General features: G+C 37.1%; 1 protein-coding gene across 1 annotated transcript in view; it reads left to right on the plus strand.

The window, feature by feature from the left end:
- Positions 1-20,384, plus strand: part of SUGCT (succinyl-CoA:glutarate-CoA transferase) — a 327,908-nt gene that overhangs the window by 36,831 nt on the left and 270,693 nt on the right. Inside the window, exons 7-8 of the mRNA XM_086468093.1 lie at positions 1,875-1,966; positions 9,322-9,465. Of these exons, the coding sequence (XP_086324219.1) occupies positions 1,875-1,966; positions 9,322-9,465 (236 nt within the window). The remainder of the gene's footprint in view (positions 1-1,874; positions 1,967-9,321; positions 9,466-20,384) is intronic.

The raw sequence follows: 20,384 nt of genomic DNA on the forward strand, positions 1-20,384 counted from the left end.
TGCAGTCAGCTGTTGTCAGAGACATGATGTTAAATAAAACTAGATAAACTGGTAGGCTTTTTCTTCTCCCTTGTGAGTGGTGAAGTCAATAAGATATAGATTTGACTAAGAAAAATGTTGAACCCTTTCTTCTGAAATATTTGTTTTGAGGCTATGTTGACAAAGTCAACGTGTTAGCTCCAGTATCTTGATACTCCCTGTGACACTGACTCTAGGAGTTGAGTTCCTTCTCAGCTTTGCACAGTGTGGATCTGATGTCTCCAGAAAAATGTCAGGTAATTAAGATAGTTTGTGGTATAAATGGGAAATTTAGTATGGCTAGCAGATATTGTTTTGCTTGGTGTGATTTACTAAATATTGATTGCAGTAACAAAGTGCTTTAACTCTAGTTTGAGGTGATCATTACTATCTCTTCCTATACATTAGAAGTCATTTATGAATTTTGTACATAACAGTATTGGTCCAAGTGGAGGAACGGAGGAAGATTCCCCCAAGGACTTTATTGTGTGCTATAATCCACAAAAACAGTGTTTAGACTTTCACATTTACCAAACAGATTGTCTGTATATAGAGAAGATTATTCTGGAAGAACAACTAAAAGGATTTTAGGAGATTCAGGAAGTTTTATCTTGCAGTATATATTTATATATTTTAATGCTGTCCTAACAGCTAAGAGTAATACAGAAACATTGCCTTAAAAGCGCCAGCCAAACTAGGAATCCTCTGTGTGACAAATAACTCCTAACTGTTTGTTCTTGTAATTAGGGTATTTCTCCTAGAGATATCTGAAAAGGGAAAAGGAAGCATGTGAATAGCTTTTGAATTTGCTGCCTCTTTGAGGAGGAGGACTCTTAAATCTGATTAAGGGCTTTGGTTTTTATTAGCTCTAATATTAGCAATCAAATATGTTACACCTTTCCTGTTGATTTCTCCCCTCTGTGTTGGTGGTCACTGATTCCATAAAAGAAAACCAGACTTGGCTCTTTGACCACTTAAGGACATTACATTGTACAGCCCCAGTACACTAACTGCCTCCAGTTTCAATCCTGAATTATTACATTATACTGTGATTGACAGGCAGTAATCCCTGACAGGGGAGTAGAATTGATATCTGGATTTGTAACCTCTTCAGCTGATCATGCAAGACCTCCTTAACTGGAAGATTTTTGTGATGATTGTTGGAAGAACATGAGTTAAAGCAGAGAAAGTCAAGAGAGCATTGTTCTGGCTGCAGCTGTTAATTCTATAGCTGAACAAAACTGTAGTTATGTAGTTCCATAAAAGATTTTTGTAACTTGCATTTCATTATTGCTAAGTCTTGGCAAACAGATTGTATGTTCTTGCTAAAGGGCCAGCCTTGCCCGCTGTTGTAAACTGATTTATTTTGAAGGTAGCTCTTCAGATGTGGAATAAATTAATGTGTCCAAACCATAATGTCATGATTTTAATATCATTTGTGGTACTCAAGATATCTTAATGACAGACTGGAGGTATAACGCAGGCAACATGGGCCCTGTTGGACAGCAGTTGGAGGCCTGTAGAGATACCATAAAGCCTTTGAAATGACATCTGAATCCCACCTCATCTGACCCAGCAAATTAAAAAAGGAATTCTATCCAAAGTGAACAAAACATAACAGGGACAGGATTCTGTCTAGAATTAAGATCAAACACATCATCAACCCGCACAGGAGAAATCCAACAGTTTACTCTTAAAAATGTGCAGGAATAAATAGAGTACAATAGCATTCATTGGTTGCATAATCTGGACAACTTGTGAATAAAAGCTGATGAGAAATACTAGTTTGTTCGGTTTTGTACTAAAATAATATGTTTGTTGGACTTGACAAAATTATTAATTGTTCTCTGTTTTAGGTTATGGTCAGAGTGGTCCAATGGTTCAGAGAGGTGGATATGACTCCATTGCAGCTGCTGTTTCTGGTCTCATGCATATCACAGGGCATGAGGTATGGTACTCAACTTAAAGATTTAATAGAATCTTTGTGCCATATACTAAAACTTAGTGCTGCACATCTGTTACACGTGCCCTTGTGAGTCCAGCAAGACATCTTATCTTTGGTAATCTAACAAAGTGATAGTGCTTATGTCCTTCAGGTATCTCACTTCAGGCTCCCAAAGCCAATGCCCAAGAAACAGAAAATGGGAGAAAAAGGGTATCATAATCTCCAATGAATAAATTGACAATTTATGCTAGCCTGTTAAGGGCTGCTTGTAGCCACTTCAAGAGCTGCAATAGAAACATCGTTGACACCTGGATGATGGAACCATATGTATGTGTGGGAAGTCTCACCCATGCTTTGATATAATATTCCCTCTTTTTTTAAAGAGGGAATTGTGAAGCTATCCGGGTAGCTGACAAACTGTCTTTTTAATCATCCTGCCTGAAAATAAGCAGGGAGATGCCATTAGTTGTTCTGGAAAAGCTTTATGTGCTGCTATTCCTACCAATATCCAAAATCTTTGGTAGTTGCCGTACTGCAGGAAGAATTGCAGAGGTTTCTGGATTCCAGGGATACACAGAATGTATGTCTTCACTTCAGAAAAATGCTGGTCAAATAGGCATTTACTTAAGCTGTCTTGAATCACCTACAGATGCAGGGAATGTGGTCTCCAAACATCAGTTCTCAAGTGAGATGGTGTTACAAGTCTGTTCTATGCATCGTAAACACTAGATAGTCTTCTGTGGTGGTGCTCCTGATGCTCTGTGAGCAGTAGTGCAGATCTTTAGAGTATGACACTTGCATGCCCTAGATAAACAAGGAGTTCATCAAGTTTCTGTACTTAGTGTCAGATATTCATATTTGAGTAGGTTGTTGAAAGTGAACTGTGCATGATCTGGACATAACTCTACTGTGGGATTGATATTCTGCCAGTAAACTTGTTTTCTGCTGAGAACAATGGAAGAGATCAGATCTCTCTGCTTGTGGCAGTTATTGTTACCAGAGTACTTTCTATTAAAAAAAAAAAAGCCAGACATTGTTTGACTGAGGAAGCTGAAACATCTTGTGCCTCGTGTCCTAAGACTGACAGCCCGTTGTTGCCATGTTCATGATACATACTCCTAGGATGTACCATCTTAGAACATGAGAAGACATGAAGTTGGGTGCAGTCTCACAGGTACTTACTTCTCTTTGACTCTTATAACACACATATACAATAAACAGTCACAGCAGTAACTGTGGTGTAAGTCATTTTAACATTCTGACCATGGTGTCTGTAGAGTGAAGGCTAGTACTTCCAATACAATGCCAGAAACTTCATGCACACCTCAAAACACACCAGACAAAATTAAATGGGAGTATAAACTGTTAGAAAGTGGCAAATGTTAGTAGCGCATGAATAAAGGAAAGTATGTTGAAAAATTAAAAACAAAACCAAAACCCAAATGGGACTCTTGGAGCTTTTTAATGCTATGTGAATGACAGAAAATACAAGTGTTATACTGAATAGTTGTATGTAAGTTGTATTATGAGAGTAATAGTCCTCAGTGGCTGTTATGAGGAAGGATTTTATTAAAAGATTGGGTTAAGATCTGCACTGGAAATCCAGATGTTTGCATCACCTCAGCAGGTCTTGAGGCAATGTTATCACAGGAATCGTGTAATCCTTTTTAGTAACAGTTATGTCTATTCACTGGGGGCTTTTAACAGTTCATTCAAACTTAGTCATTCTCTTGCATGATTAAAATAAACATGCTAAAACTTGCTTCTTATTTTTCTTTATTTGAAGTTGGTCGTATATTTCGTCAGTTTCTCAAAACCATTTTCTGATGAATAGAGGGACAGTTTTGTTTCAAAGACTTAAGAGGTCAATGACTCCAAAGAAGCAAATGTGCCTTTTGTTGTTCTAGTGAAAATTTACTCATGTGGCTTTAAAATCCTATTGTATCCTTGCTTGAAAGTTACTTTAAAATATCAATTTATTATTAATAGTAAAATCTTCTATGTTCTTAATTTATGTTCATGTGAATGGGTTCTGTTTAAAAATTCCACAAAATCAGCTCTGAAATAAGTAGAAAACCTTGTTTCAGTCAGCATGGAAAGTGGCCAAAGTAAAGGAGAAAAAAGTATTACTTGCTTTTTCATGCTGTTTTTCTTAAGTCCTGAATTATTTGCTGACCAGATAACATGCAATTCATATACTGAAAGTAACATGATCATTTGAAGCATACCCTAGTAAACTCGAGTGTTTTTTTTTTCTTAAACAAGATTGATAATGCCAGTATTATATACTGGAAAAAAAGTTATAACAGATGATTTTGGTTTTGTATTGCATTGTGGTAACTATAGATAATCAGTATAACAGTGCTCTGTGGAAACTTCCCTTCAGTAAACAAGCCATTAATGTGCTTGCAGGATGGTGTTAGAGGTATTAGCTGATGCAGTAGATGGATCATAATGAATTTGGGCAGCAGCAACAAAACATTTACGTACATCACTGAGGTGCTTAATTTTGAGGTATGTCAATACATATTTAGAGCTCCTCACAAAGCATTTTGATAATAGGATATTAAAATTATGTACCATATCTGACACTTTTAAAATGGGTAGAACTGATAGGAATATATATTCCATTTTAGCTTAGAAAAATTTCATGTTGTGAATTCTAGTTTGTTCCAACCATCTGGTTACTGATTTAATGGCTCAGAAAGTAGTTTACTGTTGCTGATCGAGTAACTTCATTGGGTACTGAGGCCATGTCTCCAGTCAGTAAAGTCTTAATATTAAGCTATGAAATCAATATATTACCAGCACAGGATTTTGAGCAAAACTTAAACCTTCATTAAGTCTGTCACATATGTAACATTAATTTTCTTTAGTACTTTATATTTCATGTAACATGATAATATTTGAAGCAGTAAAGAGAACACAGTGGAAGAAAATGAAGTTTCTGACTGTGTATTTTATCTAAGTTATATTTTTATTAAGGAGATAAAGTTAGTGGAATACAAATGTGGAATACACCAAGGATACACAATGTCACATTTGGCATACAGTATAAACCTCTTGAAAAGGAGACAAGATCATATGCTTTATACATCTGAGTTTTAAGATCTGAGACACAATTCCTGAATGGCTTGCATTTTTTTTCGCTAGGAGATAGTTGTTGGTACTGAAATGACTTAATTCTGATTACTTTGAAATGCCTCTGAGCGAAGTTCTGTACCTTGAAGTCAAGCTTTAACTTCTTCAGTATTGCAAAGTTACAGGCACAAACAACTGTATTTGTACCAGTGTTGTTTTTGCTGATTGTACAAAACCAAACACATTCAGTGTACAGTAGAATGCTATGTTTAAACCATGTTTTCATGTGCAGAAACCTGCATGGAGTTCAAGCTTTTACACATGTAGTTGATTACCTCTGTATTAGAAATGTATGACACCTGTGAACTTTGAAATTCTAGTGTGTTTCTGAAAATTTACAAGCAATAGTGGGGAATCTGTTTTGTTGAAATCTGTACCACAAACCCATTTTGAATGAAAGTGGTTACTTCAGGCCACATTCAGCTTTTCTTGACATAAATTAAAATATGCTAAAAGGACAAAGTTTACACTGATGACACTTTTATTGTCCTGGATGATGTAATTTATAGATATTTCCTGGTTAAACACCACATTCGAGTTTTGTATTTGAACAGAAAGCTTTTACTTAATATACTCAGATACATCGCTGCCAGATGAATATCCCTTTGATGAAAATTTCTATGACTCATTAAGGCAATAACTTGAAGTTAATTAATAAAAACCAATTTGGATACAAATATCCTTTGAAGTTGATTATTACACATAATTTTCAATATTCTCTGTCTTTATGGTGGTGCAGTCTTTCTGGCTGAAGAAACTTTTTTGTTTTACTGAACACAAGACATCAAGACATGATTGGGATCTACAGTCCCACAGCAGCCATTCTTCATCTTAAAACCAAACAAACTGCAATGAAAGAGTACACATGGTGTATAGCTCAGACCTGTTGAAAAATATAGCCATTGCTGGTCATATTAGCTTCAGCAGCTATTTCCCATCTGTAAAGACGAGTGGACTTAGAATACTTTCAGGAAGCATGTAACTTCAGAACAATTTCCATTTTTTATTGAATCACTTTTATAATACTGATGTAAGATTGGGAAGAGAAATTATTTTAAAGGGCAAAAAACCCCAGAAGACTCAGGAAAGGAAGCTTCCAAAACATATTGTGACTATCTCTGGGCCAGAGTGTGTGGACAAATTGTAAGGAATTTAGTAAACAGCAAAATTTAGGAATAAAAGTGCAAACTTGTGTTAAGATTGAGGAATAGCAAAATGCAGTGATGGAAGAAAAGATCTACTCTCCTGGAGTGAATCTTCATCCTTTCAAATGAGCAAAGGGCATGTCCTGGTGCTGCCCCTAATTGGGGTTTAACCGAGCCCTTGAGCCTGAATGGCAGCTTTGTTTGCTTAAAGCACTTTCTCCCTGGCTAGGGCTACATTTTGTCCTTCGACCAGAACAGTAATACCTCTTTTGGCTGCTGGTGGTGTTTACTTTTAAAATAATTTACTTAAATAAAAGATACTGTATAGATCCTTACTTTGCTCAGGGAACTGGTATAATGTTAGCGACACAAAGGTACTGCTGTGCTGTCAGAAGCTCTGTCTAAAGGAAGGTATTTCTGTGTGTAGCTTTATCCTTCATATAAAGCAGCTTCATATCCCTTGTTCTGCAGGACAGAGATGAAAAGCTGAATGAATCCATTTCACAGGAGTTGCAGCTGTGCATCCTGTCACAGAAAGGCTGGCTTATGGCACAGGTGGACATTAAAAGCTGGTTTAAGGGTGAAAAACGGCAGCTCCTCATGGATCTTGATAGAAAGATCAAGGAAGAGTAGAAATTATGTGGACTGCTGCAGAATTATAGGATGTGGAGTGTTAGGAGGAAATAAAGCCAATGTTTTTTTTTTTTTTTAAAAAAAAAACCAACAAAACAAAAAAACACCAAACCCAAACAAACAAAAAAACCAAAAAAAAAACCCCAACCCCCTTCCACCCAAAAAAAAAAAAAACCCAACCCAAACTGTAGCAGTGTGGTGCTAGTACTCTGTAGAAGTGTTCTGGAGGGGTAAATTGTGAATGTATTCTTAGAAATAAAGGTGAACTTTTTACTGAGGTGAAGGAAGTATTTGCTTTAAAATGTTAGTTAGTTTAGTACTTGATGAGGAAAGTGTGGAATCAAGGCTGGAGAAGACAAATTCATATGTAACAATCTATTAAAATAGTCCTGATTTTTATATCCTCAAAACATAGTTTTCTCTGTCAAGGGTGAAACTAATGACACTTTGAAAACAGTGGGAAACGTTTTCAAACTATGAATGTTGCTGCACATCTGTTTGTAAATTCTTAAGTCTTTTTGATGATTTCTCATCCCAGTGTCTTGGCTGTAATGAAGAAAGAAAAATTGAACAAACTGAGAACTTGCAGCAGATAATATGGAGGAAATGCTGCTATTTTTCATTGATATTTCTCAGCAATAGCTCTGAGGAGCAAAAACCTCATGAGCTAGTTTTCTCAGTAGGCCTGCATGTATAAAAATAGAGATTTTCCTTTCCTGTTTTCCCCCAGAGTTGAGTACAGAGTGAGTGGTGAATGGATGGGACCTTTGAGTTGTCCTTTCTATTGGGAAGCTGAAGTAGCTTAGAGTGTGGAGAAGGAAGAAATAAGAGATTCTTCAAAAAAAGTACTTCCTTCTACTTCAAAAAAAAGTAAAGCAGAATTCACCTGAAGGATGTGTAGTTTATGCAGTTTGAATGACAGTGAGATTTTAAAAAAATATTGTTTAATACAGATATTTTAGTTTTATTTAGTCACTTCTATTATATAAATAAATTAGCAGATTTTTCCATGTTACATAGAAAATATTGTACTATGGTCTTTTATCCCAGAATTGACCTATTAATACAACTGATAATGCAATGTGATATTCTTTTTCTTAAAATATTTTTTAGTTTATATATGGTTTGATATCAGACTTAGGTAAATCCTGTTGGAGTGCAAAAGAAAAACATGGTGAAGATAAGTTTTAAATTTTTTTATGTGAAGCCAAGACACTGAGTTTTTTTTATAATTATCAGTAAACATAACTCCTTTGCAATCTTACAGTGTGATTATGCTTAGTAATTAAGATGTGGCTAATTATAGTAATTCTGTAAATTTGATTTTATTGAATTTATATTAGATTAGTTTAAAGGCATTTATGGGTACTTTAACAAACAGTTATTAATTATCAATTATAATAATTTTAAGTTGGTTTATGATAGGCTTACTCAGGTGCTAAAACTCTGAAACAGTCCCATTAGCTTTGTAATGCTATTTGTGGGCTGTACTTGAGGGCGAGCTGTTGCTGTCAGAATCTGGGCATCTGACCTCAAACTTTTCAGAGTAGGAAATGGGAGAATGTCTCAGAAGCAGCACTTTTAGACTTCTATGGTAAAAGCCTACCTTCACTGAAATAAGTTCATTTGCCATTGATTGTGGAGGGGCCGTGTTTTGTGCCAACAATTAGGAAAGATCTGGAACACATGATGTAAAATGGAGATTCTCCCTTGATGCCAGAAAAAGGGATGACATACGGTAAAAGGACATTTGAACCAAGAAGTTTCCAATGGTTATTGGTCAGGAGATGAAGAGTGTGCATGTGTTTACATGTGTAGTGTGCGCGTGTGTGTTTACAAAACAAAGTTGTTTTCCCTCTAGAAGCCTGGAGTGTGTATACTTGAAAATACAAAACTGAGATTTGGCCAAGGGAGGGCCAGAAAAGGAGAGAGAAAAAGAGTGAGAAGAGCAAAGCAATATAGTTTTGCCTTTCAAACACACATGCACCCAGATTAGCATACTGTGGAAATCCTTTAGACCTTTGGCTTCTAGGCATAATGAAATACAGTTTTCACTGGATTCTTTTGTGTCTAACAGATTCTCCTCTTTTTGCATTGATGAGTTGAAGCGTTATGTTACTAGGGCAAAAAGTAGCATAATAAATCATTCACAATTTGTAGTCTGCAGCATCGTGAAGTTACAATGTTGTGTAGATACTGCAAGAATATCTGTTTTTCAGTGGTAATTTTTTTTACTTCAGTTCACTCAAAGGTACTCTTATTTCTTGCAGTTTGCAATGCAGAAACACCTAAGCACTTTTTCAGATGAGTCTTGTGTAGAATGTGCTATAACAACAAGTAATGTTTTGCCTCTGCTTGTTTTCATCTCTTTTTTTTTTCTTGTTTGGTTTTTCATGGTTTGTTTTGATATGTTTTCTTCTTTTTTTTTTTTTTTTTTAGGATGGTGAGCCAGTTAGACCAGGAGTAGCCATGACAGATCTTGCTACTGGGTTGTTTACATATGGAGCGATTATGGCTGGTTTACTTCAGAGGTATAAGACTGGGAAAGGGCTGCACATTGACTGCAATCTCTTGTCATCTCAGGTAGGAGTTTTAAAAAATTGCTTTTAGTTGTGTAGATATTTGAACTTAAGAATACAGTTTTGACTGAAATTAATGCAAGTTATTTAGTAATACTAATGACAACAATAACAATGACAATAATGGCATTAGTGACATTTTCTTTTTTCTGCCAGTCTGGTAGTGACCTTTTTATATGACATGGTTATAGTTACTACTGCATTATGTTTGGCTTTCACTTTTTACAAAGCACCTCCATGTTCTTTGAAAACAGAAAACAGGGTTAATCAAGGTTTAAAATATCCCAGAGATTCTAAGTTACAGTTGTGGTAGATAATTTGAGGTAGACAAGCGTAAATGGTGAATCCACTGTTGGAAGGGAGGCCTTGGCACTGGGTAATATTAATACCAGAGTGACTGAATGACTTGTGCAAAATCACCCAGAGTAATCAAGTATCACCCAAGTGTCAAAATAATGTAATCCAGGAGGTCTGCCTTTTGGCTCTGAGAATTAAAGAATAAACTAAGCTTAAAGATGCAGCATTTTATCTAGGCACATTGAAGAAAAATCTCATCAAAATTGTGAAGACAAAGATGTTTTGATTATAAAAGGTATACCATATACCACGAATAACGAGAACTTTAAATTGTTTTCGAATCTTTACTCACCATTGTGCAATGATTTATAATTCACAAGAAGAAGGCGATGTTGGTATGAGCTGCGTATGATCAGATGATACATTGTCTTGCTGATGTATAGATACCTGCTGGTAGCAATGGGGTATATGGTGCATAGGAATTTATGTGTATGTTTTAAAATGTGCATCAAAACTGTATGCTGTACTAATCAAATGTAGTGCTCTTTTATTTTTGTCTTTATTAAATTGTATTTTTCTTGATGTCATACCTGTCAGTACATTTGAGAGATGGTAGAGTGCCTGTTGTGCAAAAAGGTGGCCCTGATGTGAGCAGGAGGTTGGACAAGATGACCTCCAAAGGTTCCTTCCCACTTATATCATTGAATGATAATAATGGTTGAGAGTAATGATTGAGGTTGCTCTTGTTTTAATACCTACTGCTCTGGTTTAAATACCTACTGAAATCAGATCTGGAAAACAGGGGAAGCCCTTGCTTAAATCAACAAAGAATTTTTCATTGGTTTCAGAAATGTTTGTAAGGACTGAACTCTTCATCATACTTATGTATATTTGTAAACGTTGTGGCTATATTTGAAAAAAATGTAATAAACAGTTTAGAAAAATGTATGTTAAACTCTTACTAAATATTTTGTATATATATGGAAGTATTTTTTTGTACGTGTCTTTTTTTATATTATGGCAGCTTTTCCTAATTTTTTGTTTCTCCTTTTCCTCCTTTTTTGTTTCTAATTTTATCAAAAGGACTTCTGGTAACTTCTATTAATTTCCAGAGTAATTCTGTTAGTTTTTGATTCTTTGTTCCCCTTTTTTTGGCTTTTTAAAATGGAACCTTCTTGGTTATTATATGATATTTATCAAATGCTGATAGTAAGAAGAGTTGCAGTTAGATGTTGTAACTCCTTTTATTTCACCTTTATCACCTCATTTGTCTTTAGACTCTTTCCTTGGTTAGGATAGTTTTGGCTATGCACAAAAGTGTTCTTGTATTGCAAAATTTCCGTCTGAAGTTCCACATCATCATCATCCTTTAGGCCAGTCACTGGCATGAACAGGGAATGGAGGCACGGGTAGATGTCAGTAAACAAAGCATGATCTGGTGTTTGACTTCTATGTGCTTAGCTGAAGAAGTACTAAATGGTGAACAGTTTAGTGACTTCTTTTAAACTTTAATTTGTTCCCTGCTTGTTAACAAATTATAGTTATCTAGAAGTTGCTAATTCCATACATGCACAATGTATGTCTTAGTGCAAAATATGTGGTTTTAAGTACTTCCATGTTGGGTAAATTAAACTGAAGTAAGTTGGTATTTTGGAATAGACTATGGGTATAAGCTGTTATTCAGAAGACAGCTATTACGTTGTAGACAACCTTATTACTTCAGTACAAATTAACTTTAGGGTGTTGGCCCAAGTGTAATGAGAACATTTATTAAATTGGAAAGAATATTTATGGATGAGATGCTGGGGTACCAAAAATAAACCCATGTGATTAATCCCATTTTAAAAATGTGTTAAAATGAATGAAGAAAAATGTAACTGATGGCTGAGTCTCTCTGAGAATGTCTAGTTTCCCGCTTTATTTTCTTCTTGCAAAACTGGTAGTTACTTGTAAGACTTCAAGGGTGAGTGTACTAAGAACAAGTAGTACAAAGCTAAAAATGAATGTAGAAAAAGAAATTGCTAAATTGCTCTTGCAGTACTTCTGGTGGTAAAGTTGTTTTTTGAAGAGAAATCAGACAATTACTGTGATACGATCAGGTTCTTCAGAGATCTGCGCTTTCAAAGAGATGGTTTTACATATCGGAGATATCTAAAGCTAGCTCTTCATGTGTGATGAATGCTGAAAAAATGACCTTTTGAAGTCTCATGGATGTTGTTGAAACAATTAGGTACCTAAAACTGTAAACTTCCAGTTTGTTACATTCTTGTTGCAGTTGGTTAATGCAGGGATCTAAAGGTCAAACAGATGCATCATGATAACTTTTCCTTCAGTGTGAGTTTCACTGGAGTGTAGTAATTTTTAATGAGAAAAAAGGTATCTTTCTCTGTGTAAAACACAAGTGCTACTGAACCATCGTCCTAATAGTGTTATGACAGCAGGGACCTGTATGAAACTTTTGACAGTATTTCATGCACTGAGTTAATATAGCGGCATGCTTACACCTTTTGTTCATCCCTTCATCTGCACTGAGAATTGTGAAGCTGGCTTATGTGTGTCTTCATTGGAGAGTGTTGATGACTTCTATGTCAGAAAGGAAGAAAACCCAGCACTGAAATAATTAGAAATCCCTGAACTCTGCTTGGTTTATTTTATAGGAAAAACCCTAGCATGTACATGTTCATCTATGTCTGTGCTGTGTGCTGTCACTGTGCTGCATGACTTCTAGAAATGCAAGAGGAATTTTAATTACTGAGAGGAGGGGGCATGGGGGCTGGAGGATGCTTTTGTTATTAATTTACTGCACAGATATGCTAATGAAAAAGAACATTGAGCTGAATTCAACTGCCAATGAAAATGATTTGAGGCATTTTAAAGAAATATTCCACTGGCCGGCAAGCTTGTTTAGTATTTAACTGGTCTGGGTAAGACCAAACGGTAAGTGAAATACTGTTCTCTAAAGTTATTTTTAGAATATCTTAAAAGACATCTTTCAAATTCTGTATATCAAACCCTTTTACCTCATAGCTTTAGAGCAGCTAATTACTCCAAAAAGGATTTCTTTCCCCACAACAAAATAGAATTCTAGGATTCTATTGATGAGAGATACAGTGACCACTAGGATGTGGTTTTGCAGTGAGCACTAACTTTCTATATCTCTCATCTATAAACTTTTAACCCATGTCATACAATTCCTTTGAAATTTTTTACTTCTAGATGATTTACAGTTTTCAGATCCAGATCTTTCAGCATCTAAATAGTGTCTTTTAAATGATGCTAGTAAATAAGAAGGAAGTGGGTTTTGGATTTGGTTCCAATTATGCAATTGTGCCTTTTCTTCTGTTGTGGCTTAAAAAATCCCTTGGAAGTTTTAATAACCTTCCTGTATTTAATTACAACCAGGCTCCAACAAATACTGTAAAAAGGTGGTTTCTCTTGGACTCAAAATCTACAAGAAGTATTTCACATTTTAACATTTCTGCAATTTTGGAGTATATTTTTTTCCCCAGATTCCACAGACAGGATAATGTGGTTAATATTGTTTGTATTATATGATTGTTCATCAGACACTTCTCTGCTTTTGATTACTATGTTTTAGTTTGTATCTACCACAGCAAACTCTTAATCCTCTCAAAATTTTGAAGTCACCCTAGAAAAACCTAGCAAATTGGTATAAATTATTTTCTATATTCTGTCTTTATGCTTTAGTGTGGCAGGTAGTTTACTGAGATAATGGTGAAGTTAGAAACTATTAGGTTTTTTTCTGCATCACTTTTTCCCAAGACTTACCTATTTATGGTGCTTCTAGTACTTTCTATCCAGAGCTTTCATGACATGTCTTTTGCAAGTTATTGAGTATAGGTGAAACAGGTAACAGTTACACACTGCCTGTAGGGATATACATGGCATCATAGGATCCCTGAGCAGTTGTGTAAGAAGCATTGATCTTGGAAGTCAAATACTATTTGAGTGTCTTGACTGTGTTTTGTTGTTTTGTTGCCCCTCTGCTTGCTGAGAATTGCGAGTTGACTGAATACAAAAAGATCTGCTTTTTTAGAGGTCATTGCTGCTGGTGATTTTGGAGCCCAGCTAGGAGGACTGTTACACAGTTGTCTTGTTTTGGGTATGGTTTGAATAAGCAGTTCTTTTTTACAAGCTTATAAAGCATCGTCTTTGCAAAACGTTGTATTAGTCTCTGTCAAAAAATTGTGTATGCACTGTATGGAGATGTCTTTTTCATTACATAGCTCTGATATAGAAAGATAGTAAAATCTGCATTAATGTGAACATTTCTTTAAATATATACTGTGCATTAGACACTTTTCTTGGCTACTATTTTTGATATTCCATTGAGGACATCAGTATAACTAAGAACAGAACTTATCCCTCGGGCTTTTAAATAGCCAGAATTTTATTGAATAGACCAGAAGACCATACTAACATGACAGTAACTCAATTTAATATTGGCCTCTGTGGAATGTGTGTTGTGATTTCTAATGATTAGTTATGCAAAAAGCCATTGGTAGGCCATAATCCAACTGGATCTTATGTTTAAATAGTGGCTTTATTTACTCTGTAAACAGAGTACATACCCATACTGCAAGGGAATTTCTTCTTTAGCTGCTATCTGACAGTAAATTCTGTGGCTTTTTGTCTTTGCTGCTATTATTCTTGTGCTAATAAAACTAACCTGAGTGTGTTGCAGATTCATTTTCATGTGTTGAGCTACCTCTGTCATCAGTTAGAGAAAGACTAGGAAGGAGACAGAAAAAATCTGTCTCTTTAATACATAGCAAAAATAAAATGGTTGTTTGGAGTGGGTAGCAGAGAGAGTTTGAAGACAAAGGAAGATATTTCTTTTAATGAGTTTATTATTTAGATGACCTTTGAGTAAGGGTGTAAGTCTGGAAACGGAATCAAGGTGTTTGTGGTTTATTACTGGTAGATCATATTTTGGGATTATGCTAAGTATTAGGAGAAGGATAACCTGTGTATTTCAAAAGAAATGGAAATGATTTAAGCAACTAGTAGATGAATAAGCATCTTTAGTGTACCCCAAAAGCTCACCCCTCTCACTAAACTCAGAAGTCATTCTGTAAATTGGTCAAATTTGGATAGGGCCTTTCAACACTTGATGTGCTATTTATTTATGTAAATAGCAAGGAAAAAGGCTGTAACTTGATGGAAGAGGTTTCAATTTTATGTAATGGAAAATGTTAAGTTAGCAAAGTGGGCTGTGATAATAGAGGTGGAATATTTGCACATTTCTCACCCAACCAAATAGACGTGGCTCATTTCTGTACATGCCTCCATACATATCAAATGAAAAAATCTACCTGCCTGCGCTGCTGCAGCACAAGCTGTTGAAATTACTATTTTTATTTTTGTGGAGGGACAATTCTTCACAGGTAAGATGAAAATGACATTGTCAGGAGCAGACAAACACACTTAAAATGCTTTTTTTCTGTGCAAGTATCAATGCTGGCTGTTGACCAACACTCCCAGCTCCTTTTCTTCTGGGCAGCTTTCCAGCCACTCATCCCCAAGCCTGTAGCGCTGCACGGGGTTGTTGTGGCTTTGAATACAGGACCCAGCACTTAGCCTTGTTGAACCTCATACAGTTGGCCTTGGCCCGTCGATCCAGCCTCTCCAGATCCCTCTGTAGAACCTTTCTACCCTTGAGCAGATCAACACTCCCGCCCAGTGTGGTGTGATCTGCAAACTTATTGAGGGGGCACTCCTCTTGTCCAGATCATTAATAAAGCTATTAAACAGAACTGTCCCCAACACTGAGCCCTGGGGAACACCACTGGTGACCGGCCACCAACTGGATTGAACTCCATTCACTACCACTCTTTGGGCCCAGCCAGCCAGTTTTTTACCCAGCGAAGAGTACGCCTCTCCAAGCCATGAGCAGCCAGTTGCTCCCGGAGAATGCACTGGGAAACTGTTGAAGGCTTTACTAAAGTCCAGGTAGGCAACATCCACAGCCTTTCCCTCATCCACTAAGTGAGTAATTTTGTCATAGAAGGAGATCAGATTAGTCAAGCGGGACCTGCCTTTTGTAAACCCATGCTGACTGGGCCTGATCACCTGGTTGTCCTGTATGTGCCACATGATGACACCCAAGATGATCTGCTCCATAACCTTCCCTGGCACCAAGGTCAGGCTGACAGGCCTGTAGTTCCCCAGATCCTCCTTCTGGCCCTTTTTGTACATGAGCATCACATTTGCTAACTTCCAGTCAACTGGGACCTCCCTGGTTACCCAGGACTGCTGGTAAATGTTGGAAAGTGACTTGGTGCGCACTTCTGCCAGCTCCCTGAGTACCCTTGGATGGATCCCATCTGGCCTCATAAACTTCATTTTATGATAGTTATGCCGAAGACAGCTTCCAACCATCTCATCACCCACAAGTCCTTCTCTGTTCACAAAAAAAGGGTCCAGTGGTGTGCCTTTCCTAGTTGGCTCCCTCACCAGCTGTGTCAGGAAGGTCTCTTCCACACACTCTAGGAACCTCCTGGACTCTTTCCTTTGTGCTGTATTATATTTCCAGCAGATGTGTAGTAAGTTGAAGTCCCCCACGAGCATAAGGGCTAGCAATTGTGAGACTTCTCCCAGCTGCTTAGAGAATATTTCATTGGCCTCTTTGTCCTGGTTAGGTGGTCTATAACAGACTCCCACCATGATGTCTGCCTTGTTGGCCTTCCCACAATTCTTACTTGTAAACACTCAACCCTTTCATCACCATCATCAAGCTCTAGAGAGTCAAAACACTCCCTAACATACAGGGCTACCCCCCTGCCTCTCCATCCTTGCCTATCCCTTCTGAAGAATTTATAGCCATCTGTTGCAGCACTCCAGTTGTGAGAGTCATCCTACCATGTTTCTGTGATGGTAACTATGTCATAGTTTTCCTGCTGCACAATGGCATCCAGTTTTTCCTGTTTGTTGCCCATGCTGCATGCATTTGTGTGGATGCACTTCAGTTGGGCTCTTGATCCTGCAAGCTTTCTAGGGGAAGAAGCCCTAATTCCTGTCACCCTTCTCAGGTGCTTCTGTGGTTTCTAACACATCAATGACCCTTGTGACTGCTGCTGCATGGATCTCCATCCCTTGCCTCCACTGAGACGGCAGTCCAAAGGACCTTGATAGCACACCGTCCCTCAAATGTTGGTGTGCTGCCCCTGGGCTTATCTCTACTGAGCCTAGTTTCATCTCTTTCTCCCTTCAAATCTAGTTTAAAGCTCTTTCAATGAGTCCTACTAACTCCTGTGCAGAGATCATTTTCCCCCTTTGATACAGGTGTACCCTGTCTGTCGTCAGCAGGCCTGGTGTTGTGTAGACTGACCCACAATCAAAATACCCAAAATTCTGCTGTGACATCAGGCTTGGAGCTAGTTATTGATCTGATGGGTCCTATTGTTTCTTCCTTCATCATTTCCTGCAACTGGAAGGATAGAGGAGAATACTACTTGTGCTTCTGATCCCTTAACTAGTCGTCCTAAGGCCCTGAAGTCTCTCGTGATTGCCCTCTGACTTCTTGTTTCAACTTCTTCACTGCTTACCTGAAAAATCAATAATGAGTAATAGTGTGAGGCCTGTACCAGGGTAGGAAGCTTTCTCTTCACATCTTTAACCTGGACCCCAGGGAGGCAGCAGACTTCCCTAAGAAGTGGGTCCGTTCTGCATATTGGGGTATCTGTTCTCTTCAGAAGGGACTCTCCAATGACAATGAACTGTGTTTATTTTCTTTATGGAAGCAGTTTTGTCACAGGGCATAGGCCAACTTAACCTCGGTGACACCTTCAACCTAGATGAACCATCATCCCCGTTACTGTTTGGTTCTACTTGCAGAGCCTCGTACGTATTATTCAAGGCCACCTGGGAAGGTGAGGTAGTCACAGAGAAGACGTGCCTACTGTGCCATTGCCCCTGTCTCTTGAGTCACTGTGTTCAGCCAGGTGGAGGGAGGATAGGGAATTCCCCATATCATGTGTCCTGTCTGCCTGTTGGACTTGTCCTGGGGAAGGTAGTGTGTGATTCCAGTAGTCTGTCTCTTGTATGCCCTGATACTCCTTAACATACTAACCTTCTCCCAGAGCTCTCTCACTAAGCAGAGGAGTTCCTCTACCTGGGAGCACCTCCTACAGCTCAAATTGTTCTGTGTTTTTCAAGTATCCTTGCAGTTCTTTGCATGAATAGAAGCCACTCTGAGAACTCAATCTGTGCTGTTTTCTAAACAATCAATGAAATACAACCAGGCTTCATTACATAGAATTAAAGAACAGATAAGTTGTAATTCATATTAAAGCATAGGTTCTTGGTTGAAAAGGCTATAGTTAAGGAATAATATAAGAAAATGTGTTCTAGTATTAAAAAACCTGTATAAATTGTAGAAGAAATATTTTAGTTTAATTTTGCCTGGACTTAGTAAAGCTGTGAAAATACAGTGTAATGCATTTAATATTTCAGTGGATATATATTCTTTCTTCAGAGAAGATAGAGACTTGATGTAGAAGTGTCATTTGTAGTTAAGGTTGTCTGATATGTCTGTTATCAGAGTCAGATTTTAGTTTTTATAACTTTGCCAAAGTTTTAACTGTTTTGACTGAATTTTCCATGTCATGGAATTGCCAAAAAGTGATTTGTTTTCAAAGTCACTATTAAAATGATTCATCTGTTTCTAGGAACAAGTTATGGGAAAATACGTTGATGGGCTTTTTTTTTTCTTTCCCTTTCTGGGAAACCCAGTGCCTTCATTCTTTGGAGTGGAAAGTTGAAATCTGGCAGATGAATCACCCTTGTTTCAGGGAAGTGTCTTTTGAAAGGAACTTAGGGTGGCAAGAGGTGCAATGTGTGTGACATATGATGTACATAAAGGCTGGTAGGGACTCTCTACGAGATTCGATGGAGTGTTTGGGCTGTGTGTTCCCAAATAAGTTGATAGTAAATATTCAGTAGGTACCTACTAATTAAATGAGTCAGAAGTTTGATAGAACAATAGTATAGGACCATACAATTAAGGCTTGTACATAAGTGAACCAAGATCTCACATAGTATATACAGGCTAACTTTGGAGTTTGTTTCTTTATTAACCTGAATATTCTGTTGATTTTTTTTTTTAAAAAAAAACCCGACGGATTCCTTAGAGCTGTTCCTGTGTTGTTATGAAGCTGAAACAGAAATTTCTCAGTAGCTGTATGTTTTTTTTACACTTTCAATAAAACTTACTAGTATTTTATTTTAATCAAGAAAATGTGATTTATTAATTTTAAAATGTTGCTTTCTTCAACCAGAGCTCATTTAAAAGAAATCTTTTTTTTTTTTCCTCTTTCATGCCAGTGCTAATAGATTCTATAGTCAGGATTTTTATTTCTGATCCTTCACCTACGATTCATCTGTGTGTAGTTTTTTTGTTTTGTTGGTTTTTAAGTGGAGACTAAGGAGAGGTAGGAGTCCATTTAACATTTACTTTCTCTTGAAACTGTATGCTGAATAATATGTTTTTGAAATTTCAACTTCTGCATCTGTTAGTTGCATCAATCTTTGCTATTGTTAATACTAATTGAATGATCTCCATGCTCTGGGAAGCACAGAACTGTTTGTTCTGGTCTTTTATAAGCTCTAAATAGCTCATTAAAAAAATCATTTATAGATCAGTTCTTTTTGTTGTTGCGTTTCACTGAACTCAGCAGTTCTCTGCTATGCAAATGCCTTGTGGTTTTGAAGATGCTTCAGTTTCTCTATATGTAGTCTAAACTTTTTTATAAAGCAAAAGTTGTTTTTAGTAATTTTCACACTAAAAAAGTATCTATGCAGTTATGCACTTTAAACTGTTTTGCTCTCTTTAGCTTTCCTTCTGTCTGAAAAATCAAGATGGGGTTTTCAAATAAATTACCTTAGTTTTTCTCATTGCACGTATATTCTATTGTTTCTAGTTCATTAAGCAACTCCAGCACATAGTTTATGTGACTGTGTGATTTGCTGGGTGCTATTCAATCAAGTGGCTAACTGTGATCAAGTCCCACAAGCTGCATGTGATTACTGGTACAGAGTTGGATACCTACTGGTACAGAGTTGGATACCTGCTTAAGTGTCTGGTTGGAAGGCCTTAAAACAGGACCTAGTGAGACCTGTTCTAAAATTGTAGTTGTTTGTCATTAAGGATTTGATTTTATCTTTATGAGATTGTATTTGTGGCTGGGATTATACCATTTGTTGATGCTTTAGTGCCGGGAGTTTTCTTTTGTGATGTGAATTCATGATCACTTCCTGGAGGTTCACATTGAACGAAAATGGCATCACTGGGAAGAAAACACTTTTTGCCCAGAGCACAGTGTTCATAACGTGACCACAGATATTTTCTGAAGGGGTGTAGACTCTTTAACAGTAAGCCTTGGCTTATATGGTAGTAGTCTTGCCTTTTTAGTTAGCTTTTACAGACCTTTTCAAAGCCATTCATGGAATTTGCTGGTCTGCAAAGCACTGGTTGAAAGCAGCTACAGTACTACTGGCTCTTGAAGGGGAGGGAGAAAACTGTGGGGAGGGATTATGGGACAACAGTTGTGAATTCAGGAGAAGGTCAGACCTGCTGCCTTGCACAGATGTAGGGACAACACTGAT

The sequence above is a fragment of the Leptosomus discolor genome, chromosome 7 (genome assembly GCF_034619465.1).
Source record: "Leptosomus discolor isolate bLepDis1 chromosome 7, bLepDis1.hap2, whole genome shotgun sequence".
Taxonomy (NCBI): Eukaryota; Metazoa; Chordata; class Aves; order Leptosomiformes; family Leptosomidae; genus Leptosomus; species Leptosomus discolor.